The 15,713-nt window shown below is 40.1% G+C and overlaps 1 protein-coding gene across 1 annotated transcript in view; it reads left to right on the top strand.

The window, feature by feature from the left end:
- LOC145988926 (switch-associated protein 70-like) overlaps positions 1-15,713 on the top strand; it is an 89,007-nt gene that overhangs the window by 53,608 nt on the left and 19,686 nt on the right. Inside the window, exons 6-7 of the mRNA XM_083124225.1 lie at positions 10,327-10,528; positions 14,700-14,866. Of these exons, the coding sequence (XP_082980351.1) occupies positions 10,327-10,528; positions 14,700-14,866 (369 nt within the window). The remainder of the gene's footprint in view (positions 1-10,326; positions 10,529-14,699; positions 14,867-15,713) is intronic.

Raw genomic sequence — 15,713 nt, 5'->3', positions numbered from 1 at the left:
ACAATGATAACACTTCAAAATGAAGTGTTAATATCGGATTTTGTCTCAGCCTACATGTCAAATATTATCATCATCAACAACAAATTTTATTGGACTTACAGCTTACATGTGACTGTTTACGCCCAGCTACATGTGAAATATTTGCAAATCTCATTGCAAAGTTGATATCTATAGGTTTTTGTCATGATACATGTGTTGTTGTGCTGATAACGGAAGTACCGAGGTTCACCTTGTTACATTATGGCTAAAACCACAATAACAACCTAATGATGAATCAGCAGCAAATATACTGCCATGGTCACAGTTGCAAACTATTACATGTGGATTATTACTTCCTTTTGAATACATTTTTTGGTACAATTTTTCATATCATTGGTTCACTTCCCTTTGGGTTATTGAATGTGTTTTCTCACTTTGTTTTAGGGTACATAATGTGGCTGGTTGTGGCTGTATCACTTTTCAAACAATATGTGTGGTCCTGGGAACCCTGGCATGCACCGCTTCATGACAGGAAATGACATCACAAATGTGATCAAATGTTGTGTTGGGTTGCTTGCATTCAGGTGGGAAAATTGGCTTTTGTGAACGACTGTAGCACCGAAACGATGCACCAAGAAAAATTTTACTGAGAAAAGTTGTTTGTCTTGATGTCCTGTATACGTTTCTGTGGTGCCCTGTATAATACACTGCTGAAGACAATTATGGGAGTGTGGTGTAAGGGGTGACCTTCCACGTAGTACACCCTGGACTGATTTTTCCAGACTAACGAGGCTCTGGCGACACCTTATGGCCAGTATAATTCTGTGTTGTCCGGTTTTGTTTTTTGTCCATATGAGTGCTGAGTGCCCCTTTACAGCCTCAGCTTTTAACCCAATTCAGAATATTTTAATATTTTAGTTGTACGACATTACAGTTATGTTATTTGTTATGGTAAGGGCTGTACCCCGCATAATGTGATGGGTGCAAAATACCCTAAGTGCTGACACACTCAACATTTTAAAGTCAAATTCAAACAATTATGGGTACATGGAAAATATTGTGGAAAAGTTTAAGCAATAACACTTGCCTGAGATGGAACAGAGAATTAGAAAAGGCAAGGTCAGTGGTTCATAAACATCTGAATTGTAGGTATGTAATGTAGATAGAATGCATGACTCACAGATTGTGGTAAGGAGGAATATGACGATGTGAAAGTTCCAGTAGTCTGCCGTGGATAGAAAAAGTAGTTGTCAAGTGAAGAGTAGTAAATTGGAGACAATGCCACAACAGCAGGATTCACTGGATGGAAGCAGATCAGATACAGCAAGCCATAACATTAGTCCTTGTAGTGTCACGAAATGGCGTTGCCCAATCGTGGACTGGCTTTCAAACGACAGCAGGAAATGTTTGGAGGATGTTAGGCCACACTACTCACAAGCAACTACAGCAAGTTATAGTGTTAACTCATTGGAACAAGTGGCAAACTACGAGAGCTAGTCAAAAAAGAATGAGAATGATTTTTTTTAATTATGAAGTACATTAGGCAGAGTCCAGGTTGATATGGTCTTTTTCGATGTAATATCCATCTAAGCCGCATGTCAGGCTAAGTTTGCAGCAGGTTTTATGTATCAATCCGCGCGAGAACTGAGCTCAGAATCTTCCGTGCCAGTCTTTCCTCAACCGCCGAGCTGCTTACATCGCAGACACTGAGAAAATCCACAGTATTGCCAACCGCACAACACATCAAAACCCGCATGCATGTCAAGCGGAATGTATTTTTGCTTCTCTTTGTCTCCTGAAACATAAAATTTTAAAAGTACTTTCTGCGCATATATTATTTAATAAATGTGTCATTACTTAATATAAGAGCGAAATAACTTCTAAACATGAGAGCATGTGTGTATATTTCAAGCATGCCAAACAAAAAATAAACGGAGATATAAGTAAACAACAATAGGCCCCTCTTGAATTTAATGACAAATTATTGTTTTTGGTTTAGAAAGAAATACATTTATGAAAAACGTGGTTGCTTCGTCCACAATACATCCGTCCCTGTAAGACACACGCAATTCAAGTTATACCACCAAAAATGCATGATTTGTTATTGGGGATATATACAATCAGGTGCATTGTCTGCTGCTATTACTCTGGTTTCAATTTATGAATCACTTCACTAAACCAGGATTCAAATCTTGGTCTGTCCATTTCTTGCTGATAATCACCCTTTCTTTGCGCGGAACAGTAAATATGCACCTTCAATAAAGCTTTCATTGCCGCCAGTGGGTGAAACAATAAGCCTCCCCCTTCCCCTCATTGTCGGTTTCTTCAGCCCTGGCGGTGGTTTTGCATGGTGGTATCCTTCCATGTTTTATACCCCCTTCCCCCACTCACCGAGTTGATGGACGTCTCGTCCAAATAATAAACATGTTTCTTCTCACTGCAATATCTTTTAATATCGCGGAGATTCTTTTGTCGTCAAACAACAAACAATCGTTTTCTCTTGCTAAACTCAAACCGCAAATCATTCAACACCCGTGATACAATTCGTTCGCACATTCACCTCACGCCCTGTTTTACTTTGATCTTGTTGCCGCAAGGAGGATTATGCATTTAAAACAACTTGCTTGACTTTGAAGAGCATTTGCCTTCGGATGAAGCCCAAAATAACATTCGGGTAAAACTGCACGCTGAACAGGAGATTCAGCCATTCTCGCCGCTCTACAATAAACATAGGGTTAAAATAGTGGGATGTGCAACACTGGTATCACCGATTCCACGCGTTCTGCAACGCATTCAGTCTCGCTCGACTAGCTCTAAAGTTTCAGTGTCTCTTCAACGTAATACACATTGCAGTTGGCGAATCTGCGGTTCTAATTTCGTCTGCACAGCGATTGCAACCAATTAAGTCCATACCTGCTAATGGATGTATTATTTTGTCTGTATATAAATTAAATAACTGTTTTCTTGCAAGTATGCAGTTGTGTCTGAATAGAACCTGTCACAGTGGAACTATATTCTTGCGCGCACGTTTGGAACTTCATATGCGAAAACCTGCTGCAAGGTTGACTTGACGCTTGGCTTAGTTGCATACACTTGGCCCAAACTGTCTGCCAGTCCTGGAAGATGTGCTGGAACCTGTCTTTTGATATTTGTCTTCAGATCCGCCTCCGCCTTCTTCAGAACAGCCTTTGATGAGTCGAAACACTTGCCCCGCAACTCCGATTTCAAATGAGGGAACAAAAAAAAGGGTCACGTGGAGGAAGATCCAGGCTGTATGGAGGGTGTGGGACACATTCAATGTTTTTTCGAGCCAGATGCTGGCCGTGGTGGCTCAGTCGGTAACGCGTCTGACTACCATGCTAAAGGTCCCGGGTTCGATCCCTGGCCGGTTCAAATCCGGGAAATTTTCTAACGTTGGAAGCGGCGCCGGGGCCCACCCGGCATCGAATAACGTGGGTACCTGGGGGAAACCCTGGGGGGTAAAGGTGGTCAGGTGCATGATGCTGATCATATCACCCCCACTCACAACCGGATCAAGAAAGTGTGGGGTGTTACCCCCTATACGCCTTCATGGTGTGGTGCTATGCACAGGGGAGCTCTTTACCTTTTTACCTTTTTAGATATTGGGCAACAACGTTGGAAACGTAAGGTCGTGCATTATTCTGGTGGAGGCACCAACCAAATGGATGCAGCTCAAGGCATTTTCAACGGATGTGTTCAGGCCTTTGTGTTAGAAACACGGCCCTCCTTAAACTATTTTAACCACTGAAATGTGGTTGATTGTGGAAGGACATCTTTTCTGTATGCCTGCTGCAACATTTTGTATGCTTCCGTGGCAGATTTCTGCAAACTGACGCAAAATTTCAAAGCTGTGTACTGCTCCTCACGAACTGACTCCATTTTCCGTATGCGACTTCTGACCATTCATGTTTTGTTTGTTCAGTGTTACCAAACGCATGCACATACGTGCTTGCAATTTTGTATGCCGATTCCACAAGACACATTCTTCTCGTGCAAATTTGTTTCATCGCTGCATGTTCACTGTAGGATATAAAAAAATTCATTCTCACTCTTTTTTGGACTAGCCCTCGTACAAAGTGGGCTTCATAGATGCAAGGTGTGTATGGAAACTGTCTGCAATCATCTTTATATAGTTGGTCTCTATGCATGTATCCCAATACAGTGTATACCTTTAAGAGCACAACACCATATGGCCTGTAGACACTTGGCCAAGGTAAATTGTGATTTAGAGCATACAGAGTGGAGTTAATTTCTGTTCTCTGAGGAGTCGAAAAGTCTTAATATAGAGTGAATGTAGAACACAATATTACCCAGCTTTTGTGGAGAAACATTACACTATGGTGGATTTGGAGTTATGATGTGGTCAGGAATCAGTTTTTGGTAAATGTGCTGATCCATACATCAACAGCTCAGAAATATAGAGACAAGATCCTCTGACCCATTCTCATGCCATGTGCTGCAGCCATTGGTGATACGTTTCTCTTTATGTTCGATAATGCTTGCCCTCACAGAACTCGGTTGTTTGCAACGTGCTTACAGAGGAGGGCATCGAGTATATGACGTGGCCAGCATGCTCCCTGGACTTAAATCCCATTTTATATGTCTGGGATGCACTTAGCAGACATACTTTATTGAGTGTGGCACCATCATCAACTCTTGTGGAACTGGAAGTATCCCTCAGGATCTCATCAATTCAATACCACAAAGGTGTTCAGTAGTGTTAAGCTGTTTGGGAAGATCATACACCCCGATAGAGGTCAGTTCCTGATATTATCATGCCTGTTTTTTTTCTTGTTCTGAAATGCACATTGACCTTTAGTGTATTACAAAATATGGCCCTTGCATAAACATTGATTACATAGGATTGCTACCTATCTGGAAAACCTGAAATTCAGGGAAATATCAGGAAATTTTACAGATTATCTGGAATTTACATCGAGTCTGCAAGAGGAAAAGTTGCAAAAAGAACAAGTGATTTATGCCCACTTCAGGATTCCACTTCCCAAAAAGATTCAGTTTAGAAACTTGTTCCTCTTACTTTTGTGATTCTCAGTCTGGTAAAGAATTATGGTTCCTTCGAATTTCAGTTGTACATAGACTCATAGGTAATACAGTCAACTCTCAATTCAACGATTTTCCACAGTTCCTGGGGAAAGGGTCGTTATTGGAATATGCACCAATTTTCAGCTTAAACGGAGCTCAAACAGACACACAGATTCCTAGGAGATGGTAACACAATTTATACTGTGTAGTTATACAACCTGTTATGCACAGGATGCATGTTGTGAAAAGGAAAATAGAACATGAAAAAGTTTTCCCAAAAAAGGATCTTAAATAATATAATTTTCTTTTAATTGTGCACATTCGTTGCTCTTCGTAGTTCATGAAAAACCCGTTTGCACTGATACCTATGGAAAGGAAAACAATCTCTCGTTTATTGCAAGCGAAACTCGAAGAATCTTGACACCAGTCACACTGTCGCCAGCAAAAGTCTGGAGATAATCGGGCAGAATGAATGTTGGATTTTATATGAGTCTACTAGAGCATTGTCTGTTACCGGATTAACTGGTAAGATAAGATCTCTGGAGAGACACAACACAACCTTTCTAGGCACCAGACAAAAAAAGGCTGTAAATTTGGTTCTTGTTCGGCTGTGTAAAATACATCGTAAAAAATGTCACATAAGTCATGTTTTCTTTGCTTCAACCAACTTTATATTCATCCCCCTCCCCCATTCCAGGAAGCAGTCCAAACTCTTCCTTGACTTGTATTGTAATCCAGTCTGAAAAAGGAAACACGCAACTTGCGCTGTTTGCACCGATGTGTATTCTAGGACACATTAAACAACGTCACACTTGATAATCATTCGGGTTTGGAATTGGATTTCACTTTAAACAGTATATTTAGTCCCCATTAGCCCATCAGCATAAAATGAACTCAAAACAATCTTTATGAAACGTGCGTATTTTCAGATATCAAAATGGATCCTTGCTTTATGTTTTACAACTCTTACAGACAATAATATGGGCAATATTTCCTATGCAGACAACAGCATTAAATTTATTTTTTTAAATAAAGAACCTGTATTCAGCAATTATCACATTAATGTGCACACCAGTTGCAGAGAATGAGCTGGGAAGGGGGGGAGTCACTTTTTTTTTTTGTCCTGTGGGTTTTGTTCATTTTCAAGAATGTATTCAGAAGTGGTTGCTCCATTTTAGACATCAAAGGAAAGAAGGAGTGGTCCACTCCCACCCTCACATGTCCTATGTGGCTTTGATTGTCTCTAACAGTTTTGCTTTTTTATGAAGTGTTGCAGGAAACAAAGAACACATTTTGAATGGAACCCGTTACCGGAAGTTGTCGGCTACAAGGCCAAGAGTTGCTCACTCACAGGAATTGGCAAAATCACAATGGCAAAACAAACCTGGCACATTGGGTAGTGGCCGTCGGGTGCGGGGTAACATTGGCATGCTTGGAGGGGAGGGCAGAGGTCAAGTGCTATTGGATATCACTCACTGGTGTGGTGGTGTCTATTTTTAGATCAGACTCACTTGCGAGCGGTAGAGTGCTCGTGAAGGGAATTAGTGCAACAAACGTTTTTTTTTTCCAGCCGATTTCCTTCAATTTTTCAATTTTTTTCCAAATTTTTCACGGTTCCCAGGAAAAGGGTCGTTACTTTGAGAGGGTCGTTATATCCGGTTTTGTAGAATCGAGAGCCCATTGTATATTTAATTTTCACTTTTTTATGCTAGGTTTTAGAAAGAATATGCAGTTGTAATATAAGTTGTAGTCCAGCTATACTGATTGATAACTAAAGTAGGTTAAGATTATGATTATAATTATCGGAAAGGTTGGTAAGAAGAGAGTATTGTATATTATTTTATACATCTTTGTCTTGGTTGGCATTTACATTTTGGTGTTGAAAGAAAAGAAATATAGATAGCAAGATTATAACACTAGTAAAATTTTACATAATGAACATTAGCCTGACTTTTATCTGTTGTGTCTGCATGATGGTGCTAAGTACATGTTTGGAAAATCTTCATTTTTGGAGTATGAAATCCTAGAATTGTCAGGGAATTTCATAATAAAGAAAATCTTAGTACCCTGTTACAGCTCTTTTTGTACCCATACCGCAGTATCCTCTACTGTATCTGATATGAGAATGATAACCACATGCAATAATGTGAGTGTTACGGTATTGTTACTACTGGTCCTCTCTTCCTCCCCTAATTGTTTTGAGCTGTGCATGTCTCACTATTTGACAGCCGGAGGTTTCGATTTAGACAAGGAATCGCATTGCTTTATGATTTGAGACACGCAGGAGATGTAATACGTAGGAATGTCAGCAAAGAATGCTCGAGCGGGACTTGAACTCTAGTCTCTGACATACCATGCCATTGCTGTACCAACTGAGCTACCAAACCTGGCTTTGCCTGATTTTTCACTGTCGCTGTTTTAGCTGTGATATTGTGTCTGTCATTGCTGCTGCAGTGGAATCTGTTGGCAATGACATTGGCTAGGTTTTTTGGCAGCAGCAGCAAGAAATCAGGCGGAGCTAGGACCAGGGTTGTTAAAGGACCAGACATTTTAAATAAATTCAATTCCTGTCCAGGAGACAAAATGGGCAAGTGTAAATGGGTTCTGCATCATAAAGAACCATTTTATCTGTGAAGTATTTCAATTTGGCCCAGAAACTTTTTTTCAGATAAATTAAATACAGTCCAAGAATTATTTTTTTCCGGATCAATTTAAATGTGGACAAGAACCTTTTCTCTGGATCAATTAATATGATCCAGGAACCTTTCTTCCAGATCAATTTAAATATGGTCCAGGAACCCTTTTTTTGGCGGGGATCAATTTAAATACGGTCCAAATTCCATATTGAAATAAAATAATATGCAACTTGGACTGAATTTAAATTGTGCAAGAAAAAAAGGTTCCGGCCTGTTGTGGAACCCAATAGAACCCATTAAAATTTATCAGTTGGCATGCAATGGTACAGTATGCCAGTGACCCAGGTTCGAGTTGAGTCCTGATCAAGCCTGCATTTTTCGCTGAAATTTAAAAGAATTGCATATTTGCAAATTTAGTTTACAAAACCAGGATATTCGTTATAATTTTATATTCATAAAAACATTAACAAAATACCAAAATTTTGCAATGTGCTATTAACGTTATTTTATTTATTTGCACATGTATAGTAGCATCATGTTTCTCCAATTTCCAAGGAACACCCAAATTTTTCTGATATTTTAATTAGGCTACATTTGGGAATAATCCACCCTTAGCCAGCTGTCATTGCATTTATCACTATTGTAACTATTGTGTGCACTTGACATTTAACATATTTATATGTCTGCTTTACTGTCCATTGTTTCATTCTACTTGCATTTATGTTGTTGTGGTTATTTTCAGCCAACTGAACTCTCTCACACAACCTACCATCCATAATTCCAATACCAACCATATACAGCGTGTTTTAAATGTCCTGAAGGATTCTAAAAAGCTATAACTTTAAAGTAATAGGTTTTACTATAATATATATATATATATTATATAAATCAAAGAAGGTAAAAGGAAACACTCACCGGACAGTAGAAAAATTCAAAATTCCGGTTCTGTCTATTTCTCCTCACACTGATGATGCTATGAAATTAGCGAAAATTTTGAATTTTTTTACTGTCCGGTGAGTGTTTCCTTTTACCTTCTTTGATTTTTACTTAGCCCTTTTGGCCCTCCTTGCTTTTATTCATTATATATATATATATATATATATATATATATATATAAGGTGCCATCAAATGAAAATGTCCATTTCCATGTCCAGAGTTTATTACGGACATTGACTACACATATTTGCCATATGAGGTAAGGCACTTATACCACTTGGGTACCAACTGATGAATGCCTTGGTAGCAGAAGTCCTTAGGTTGTGAGGCAAACCATTCTGTCACTGCCACCTGCAGATCTGTGTCCAATGCATAGCAGCGTCCTCTGAGGTGTTTCTTCATTGAGCTGAAAATGTGGAAATCACATGGATTCAAGTCAGGACTGTAAGCAGGGTGGTTGACCACTTCCCAACCAAAGGAATTCAACAGGTCCTGTGTTTGAATGGCGACGAGCATTATCGTGCAGTAAAATAATGCCTGTGCTGAGCTGAGAAATGTCGGGCAACAACATCAGCCAGCATGATCATGGTGACCGTATTCTTCGATGAATGGAGTTCCTTCCAAAAGGACACACCTAATGCCAACACGTACTGCAAAACACTGCGTCGTCTGCAGACAGCAATAAAGCATAAGCGACCAGACAAGCTTAGCACAGGCATCATTTTACTCCACGATAATGCTTGTCCCCATGTCGCCATTCAAACACAGGACCTGTTGAATTCCTTCGGTTGGGAAGTGGTCAACCACCCTGCTTACAGTCCTGACTTGAGTCCATGTGATTTCCACATTTCCAGTGAAGAAATACCTCAGAGGACGCTGCTATGCATCAGACGCAGATCTGCAGGTGGCAGTGACAGAATGGTTTGCCTCACAACCCAAGGACTACTTCTACCAAGGCATTCATCAGTTGGTACCTAAGTGGGATAAGTGCCTTACCCCATATGGCGAATATGTGTAGTCAATGTCAGTAATAAACTCTGTACATGGAAATGGACCTTTTCATTTGATGGCACCTTATATTACACAGGAAAATTTAAAATTTTGTTCTGCCCACACTACTGAATGAAATGTGTACAGGTGGTCACACGATCATGTGATTATAAAATTGCGTCAATGCAGGAAAAAGAGGACCCACACCTTTGCCTACAAGGTCACAAGGGTGTGGAGACATCTCAAGACCCCAAAAACTGACGGATCTTGATGACCTGACATTCAAGATACATGCCGAGGTTCAAAATATTCCGGATGAGTAACATCAGAAAGCAATTCTCGGATTCAAACGAAGATTACAAAAGTGTTTGGACGTGAATGGTTCCCAGCTGGAGATCTGGCAATGAACCAAACCACATCAAATATTAATTTTAAAGTTTCCTCTGTGTAACAAACAATATTTCATTGTAATAAACCTATTACTTTAAAATTTATAGGTTTTTAGAATCTTGCAGTGCTTTCAAAACACATTGTATGCATCAGAATCGAGAAAATTGAATCTAATATTTGTAGGTTTCCATGCAAAAAATTATATCTATTTTGTATTGTTAATTGTATTACAGTTGTAATACTGGAAACTTTATAAATTATTATCTGAATTCATCTTAAATTTTGGTAAAAGAAGAGATGAAGGCAGTGAAATTCTATTCATGCTTTACAGGACTCGTCTACAGTGGCTGTCAGCATTCCAAATTGCCATCTCCAACTCTGCAAATCGTGAAGGTTACCAGCGAGGTCAGTTTGTCAGAAGACGGTCTGCTCGGGAGGCAGAGGTAGTACGACAGTATGAGGAACACCAACGAAGGACGAGCCAGATATTGGACATGGAGCAGACCCGAGCAGAATTGGAAGCTGAGAAAGTGGTAACAATTGAGTGACATAGTTCTAGATAAACCACATATCTTGGCAGATGAAGTTCCCTCCCACCCTGCAACTTAGCAAAGCCTCAAGGATGATACAGAGTGATCCATTGAAGTGCGTCAGTGTTTGCGCTATTGGCAAGCAAGGCACTCATGGCTGTGTGTCGGCACTGTAGGCTGTCCGTGAATCAAGGGTGCAAGTTTCCATAGCTAGTTTGAAGAGTGATATATTTACTTACCAATTTATGAAAGAAGGTACTGAAACTGGCTGCCTTTCGTTGTTGAAATATTTTTGACAGCTCTTGATGAAGTTACCCAAAACTCGCTGTAGTTCCCAGTAATTAATGTTCGTAATTTCTTGGCGGATCTTATGTTTCAGTTCTTTCAGTGTGTGTGTATTTGCTTCTACACCTGGGAATCTTGTTTCAAATCTCCTTTGAACTTAAAGTGTGGATTGAGTTAACACATATGAATCATAAATAAGTACATGCTGTGCAGTAGAAAACATTTGCTGAACCATAACACCCTTTGTGGTTGAATACACATGCACCCTATCACTTCACAGTCTCCTGTCTTCTTTCAGGACCTCTATAAAAATAAGTTTCTAGCCCCCTCGCTAGCTTACATTAGTGGGTGACGTAATAAAAATGTATCAAAAATGTGTGCGTATCGAAAATGACTAGTTTGAACACGTCCTTTTATAAATCTGGTAAGTAAATCACTTCTTAAAAAAATTACGGAAACTGTTGTGCGCTCGCTTCATCGACACTCTACGATGCTGACAAGCCACCGTGAGTGCCTCGCTTGCTGATAGCGCAAACACCAACGTGGTGGTCTACACTTCAATGGATCACATTGTAGCATACCCAGCATTCCACCCCTCTGCTACCAGTAGTTGCATCAGCCCCACACTTTCCTTAGGGACCTAACAGATATGCTTATTCTCGTTATTGCTTTTTCTTTTCTTAATACAATCTTCAAGAAGAAGAAAATAAAAAGTAACAGTTGTTATGTATAGTCCATGCAAATGAGTCTCACATGGAGACTTTCAAAAAGCGTAGTGTTCTACATTGGGTGAAGTTAATTTGTGCAAATAAATGCATTTTTAGTTTGTACATAAATATAAATATTTGGTACTGATGCAGAAGCAGTTATTTGTATATATGAGAAGGAAATAAAAAGGGAAATTTTTGTGCATAAATTAAGCTGGAGTGCAAATCCATAATTTCTAGATTTGTCCTGACCGGAGAATTTTTAGTTACAGTGTTAAATCTGAACAATATACATCTTTTTATTAAACTTGCCAAGATAGGACATTGAATATCACATTTGGTTTATACAGGGTGTTTCACTCGCTCTCGGGCCCCTGATTTTCGCTTATAAAAATCAAACTATTGGTCATAATGTAATGAAATTTGCTGTGGACATACCTTGCTGTATGAGACGTCACAGCGATTGTTGGAAGTGGTCTCTTAATTGACTGTTTTCACTAGGTCGGGAGGTTGCAATTGTTGCACAAGTTATGCATACAGCTTTGCTTTTCTGGCAGCTCGTTGATATGTGCTTGTGGAAACTCCCATTTCCTGTGACAGTCTACGCAACAACTTCTTTGGTGAGGCCAGCAATCTGTTTTTCACTTCATATGCCGTTGTTTCTGGCAGTTATGGATGTCTTCCTTCATGCACATCCAACAATGTTCCCGTTGTTTCCAGTTTCTGTAATCATGAACCACTGATTGAAAGCACGAACTTTCAACCAAACACAACCAACTATCAGGTGCATCGCAACAGCAGGGCCAAGAGCTCAGACGATTAGCATTTAATGGCAGAATCACCCAGACGCAGCACATACCCACGCAAGGACTAAAAAGACTGTGGCACCATCTCCAGTGACATCACCATGCTTCTCATACACCAAGTGTAATGGTTATAGTGGGGGTTGGATGTGATCACTCGCGATATTTAAACTTGAAAGCGGCTGCGCGGGAATCACAACTTTAGACAATATTTGAAGCCTCACACTATATATTACAAATTACAATTTGTGTCGCCCTTCTCGATCGGCAGTGCAAGAGTCTATGAGCAATGCCGGCGAGAAACGCGAGACAAAGCCCTGTAATACAATATGCACACAAATAGATATATTTATAAGCGTATGCATAAAGTCAAAAGGGTCCACCAACGAATGGCACACCGTGCTTTCTCCGTTGCGTTAATTTATCCTCACAATTTTCTATAACGCTAACTCTATTTGTCGGCCATGTCTACAATTGTCAAAACGGAACCTTGGATTTCAATTATCTCTTAGACTCGTGTGTTGTGTTTTATGCACACATTCATTTGTTTACTACCATTTTCAAGTAAGGCAAAAGGTCAATTTGTATTTGTGAATTATCAACAAGACAACTACGTTAATCAATTACTATATGTATTTCATGAACACCAAAAAGCTCGTAAAATAGTCAAAACAGAACAATCAGCGTAAGCCAAAACACTATTCACATGAACGACGCGAGAGCACGTCAAATTTACAAACACGTCCTGCGTGTACAATTAATTTACAACAGTTAACGAGCATCATTCAATCATGCTTAACAAAAATGCATACGCATATATTACTTAAATCCAATTAAACAATCCACATTAAACAATCAACAAATACTTCCCAATTATTTCCCATGTATGTTAATTGCGTTGCAAGTCTTCATTTAGATTTTTACCCTGATTTGCCTTACGGCATTATTTTTGCCATTCATTAACATTAACTCAATTCTCCCGATTTAAATGCTACCGAGAAAGGGGTAAAGGAGGGAAGGAACATGCGTCCCGGATAAGGTGATATACGTTGCGGAGGACACGTAGATTTCTTTTGTTCGTATGCAAGAAAATTTAACCAAAGTCTTAGTTCGTAAAATCGGAGCGTCAAATGGGTGGAACGATTACATTATCACGTCGACCAAAATGCAATTGTTACGTTCGTCAATTCAAGGAAGTAAATCCGCACATGTTAAAAGTTCAAACTTTTTTGAAAGCAGTAAGTCTTTGGGCGACGGGAAGATTATGTGAACCAAAATTCAAATTAATAAATCACCCAATTCACTCTTCGACAATTTCGGTGAACAATTCTTATCCTTATTTCACGTAATTCCTTCGCAGCACCCAAAAGGCGTCGCAACAAGGGTAACAGGACTAATGCAAAAAGATTTAGTGTAGACTTTACTTTTAATAAAGGGGGGGGGGGAACGATCTGGAACGTTAGCACAATTATAAAGTTCTTGTAGCACAGCAGAGAGTTTACGTACCTATATAACAGAAAAAGTTCAGCCTCAAAAAGGTCCTGCAATGCCGCACTCCAATCACCGTAATTATTCCCTTAGATGCAGTCCATTTTACGAGTGGCGAGCAATGAAGGCTTCCGTCTTCACAGGACTCAGGCTAGGTACGTCTCTCGCTGGCTTCTCGTGACCAAAGGGGGAGTGGTCGAGTTCCGTTCCAGTCAGTATCGGCTCCTCTGTTGCACTGCGAGCGATTTTACGTCCAGCCCGTATATACCGAGTGCTCCGCGAGAGGCAGCACCGGTCGAGCAATCGAGGACAGCGGCCTCTGATGGCCGAAAATTGTACTATATTTTACGTCAATTTTCACTTTTTGTAGAGTTTATAATATTGAATATTAAAAACGTTACACAAGGTATGTCTGTAGCAAATTTCATTACATTATGACGAATAGTAAGTCTTGAAGCTTTCCTGGCGACAAATGATGAGAAGATTCTCTACGGCCTATCGACCAGGTGAAAAGATTCCAAGCTTTCGACTCATCTTCAGGGTAGAAGTGCCTTAGAAGGTAGATGTGCACTTCTACCCTGAAGATGAGTGTGATGCTAGCTCTTGAAAGCTTGGAATATTTTCCACAACTCACCTGGTCGATAGCACGAGAGAGTCTTTTCATTATGACCAAGAGTTTCGTTTAAATAAGCCAAAATCAGGGGCCGAGAGTGAGTAAAACACCCTGTATATTGGAGTTGCCAATTCTTGTACCAGTTTCAATATTTTGCTACTACTCTTACACAGAAATTGGCTTAGATGCTTCTTCTATCATTGGCTCACCTCATATAAACTCTTAGTATTTTTCTTTTTTAAGTAAATGAACTAAAAGTAAGTTGTGCTTCCTGGTAGGCCCGAGTGGCTGCAGAGGCGCAGGCGAGGGAGCTGGAAGCACAGCATAAGGAGGAGGAGAGGAGGCTGCAGGAGTTGGAGGACATTCGGCTGAAACTGGAGAAACTGCTGGAAGAGGAGACACAGGCAAAGAGAGATGAAGAAATTGTGAGGAACTTGCAAGCAAGGTTAGTTCACATTACTCCTTTCAGCCTCCCTAAATTTAAGGTGTACAAGGACATGCTGAAAAGTAATGCCTCCTATTTTTTTGTTACTTTGTAAAAGCATTCTTGATTTTGAGAAACCGTGCATTGTATTCATCACACTTTCCTACTTCTCCATTGGAGGTTTCAAACTTTTATCACCAGGGGGTGCTTAACTATAGCAAGAAAAATGGCAGCATGTAACCATACTACATCAGTGCACCTGAAGCACCGTGTGGTGATCGAGTTTCTAACCACAAAAAATGTGCTCCCAATTGACATTCATCGGAGAATGAAGGCTTTTTATGGGGATGATGTGTAGACGTCAGTAGTACTGTTCGACGTTCGGTTGTTCGTGCTCGTAATGAAAAACCCAGCCAAGGAACTCTCGACATGTGTGACAAGGAATGGAGTTTAAGACAATGTACTGCAACTGATGAAGGTCAACGGAATCATGTCGATGAACTCATTAGAGAGATAACAGTTGCAAAACCAAGGCAGAGCTTGCATTCAAGGGTGGCAGAACACAGGAGAGAGTGCAGGCAATAATCGCAGATCTGGAATACCGAAAACTTCGTGCATGGTGGATGCCTCGGAAGGTCACTCCTGACATGAAACAGAACAGACTGACATTAGCCAACAGTTGCTTCAGCATTACGAACTCGAAGGTGATGTGTTCTTAAACAATATTGTCGCAGGTGATGAAAGTTGGGTACACCATTTCGGCTGAGAGGTGAGGCTGTGGTTCCATCGTCAAAAGATCAACAATTACAGTGACAGCATTGAGAAACTGGTCTCTCGTTGGCAGATGTGTGTTGATCAACAGGGCGAT

The sequence above is a fragment of the Lepisma saccharinum genome, chromosome 6, assembly GCF_977018435.1.
Source record: "Lepisma saccharinum chromosome 6, izLepSacc3.1, whole genome shotgun sequence".
Classification (NCBI taxonomy): Eukaryota; Metazoa; Arthropoda; class Insecta; order Zygentoma; family Lepismatidae; genus Lepisma; species Lepisma saccharinum.
This window is presented reverse-complemented; position numbering and strand designations above follow the sequence as displayed.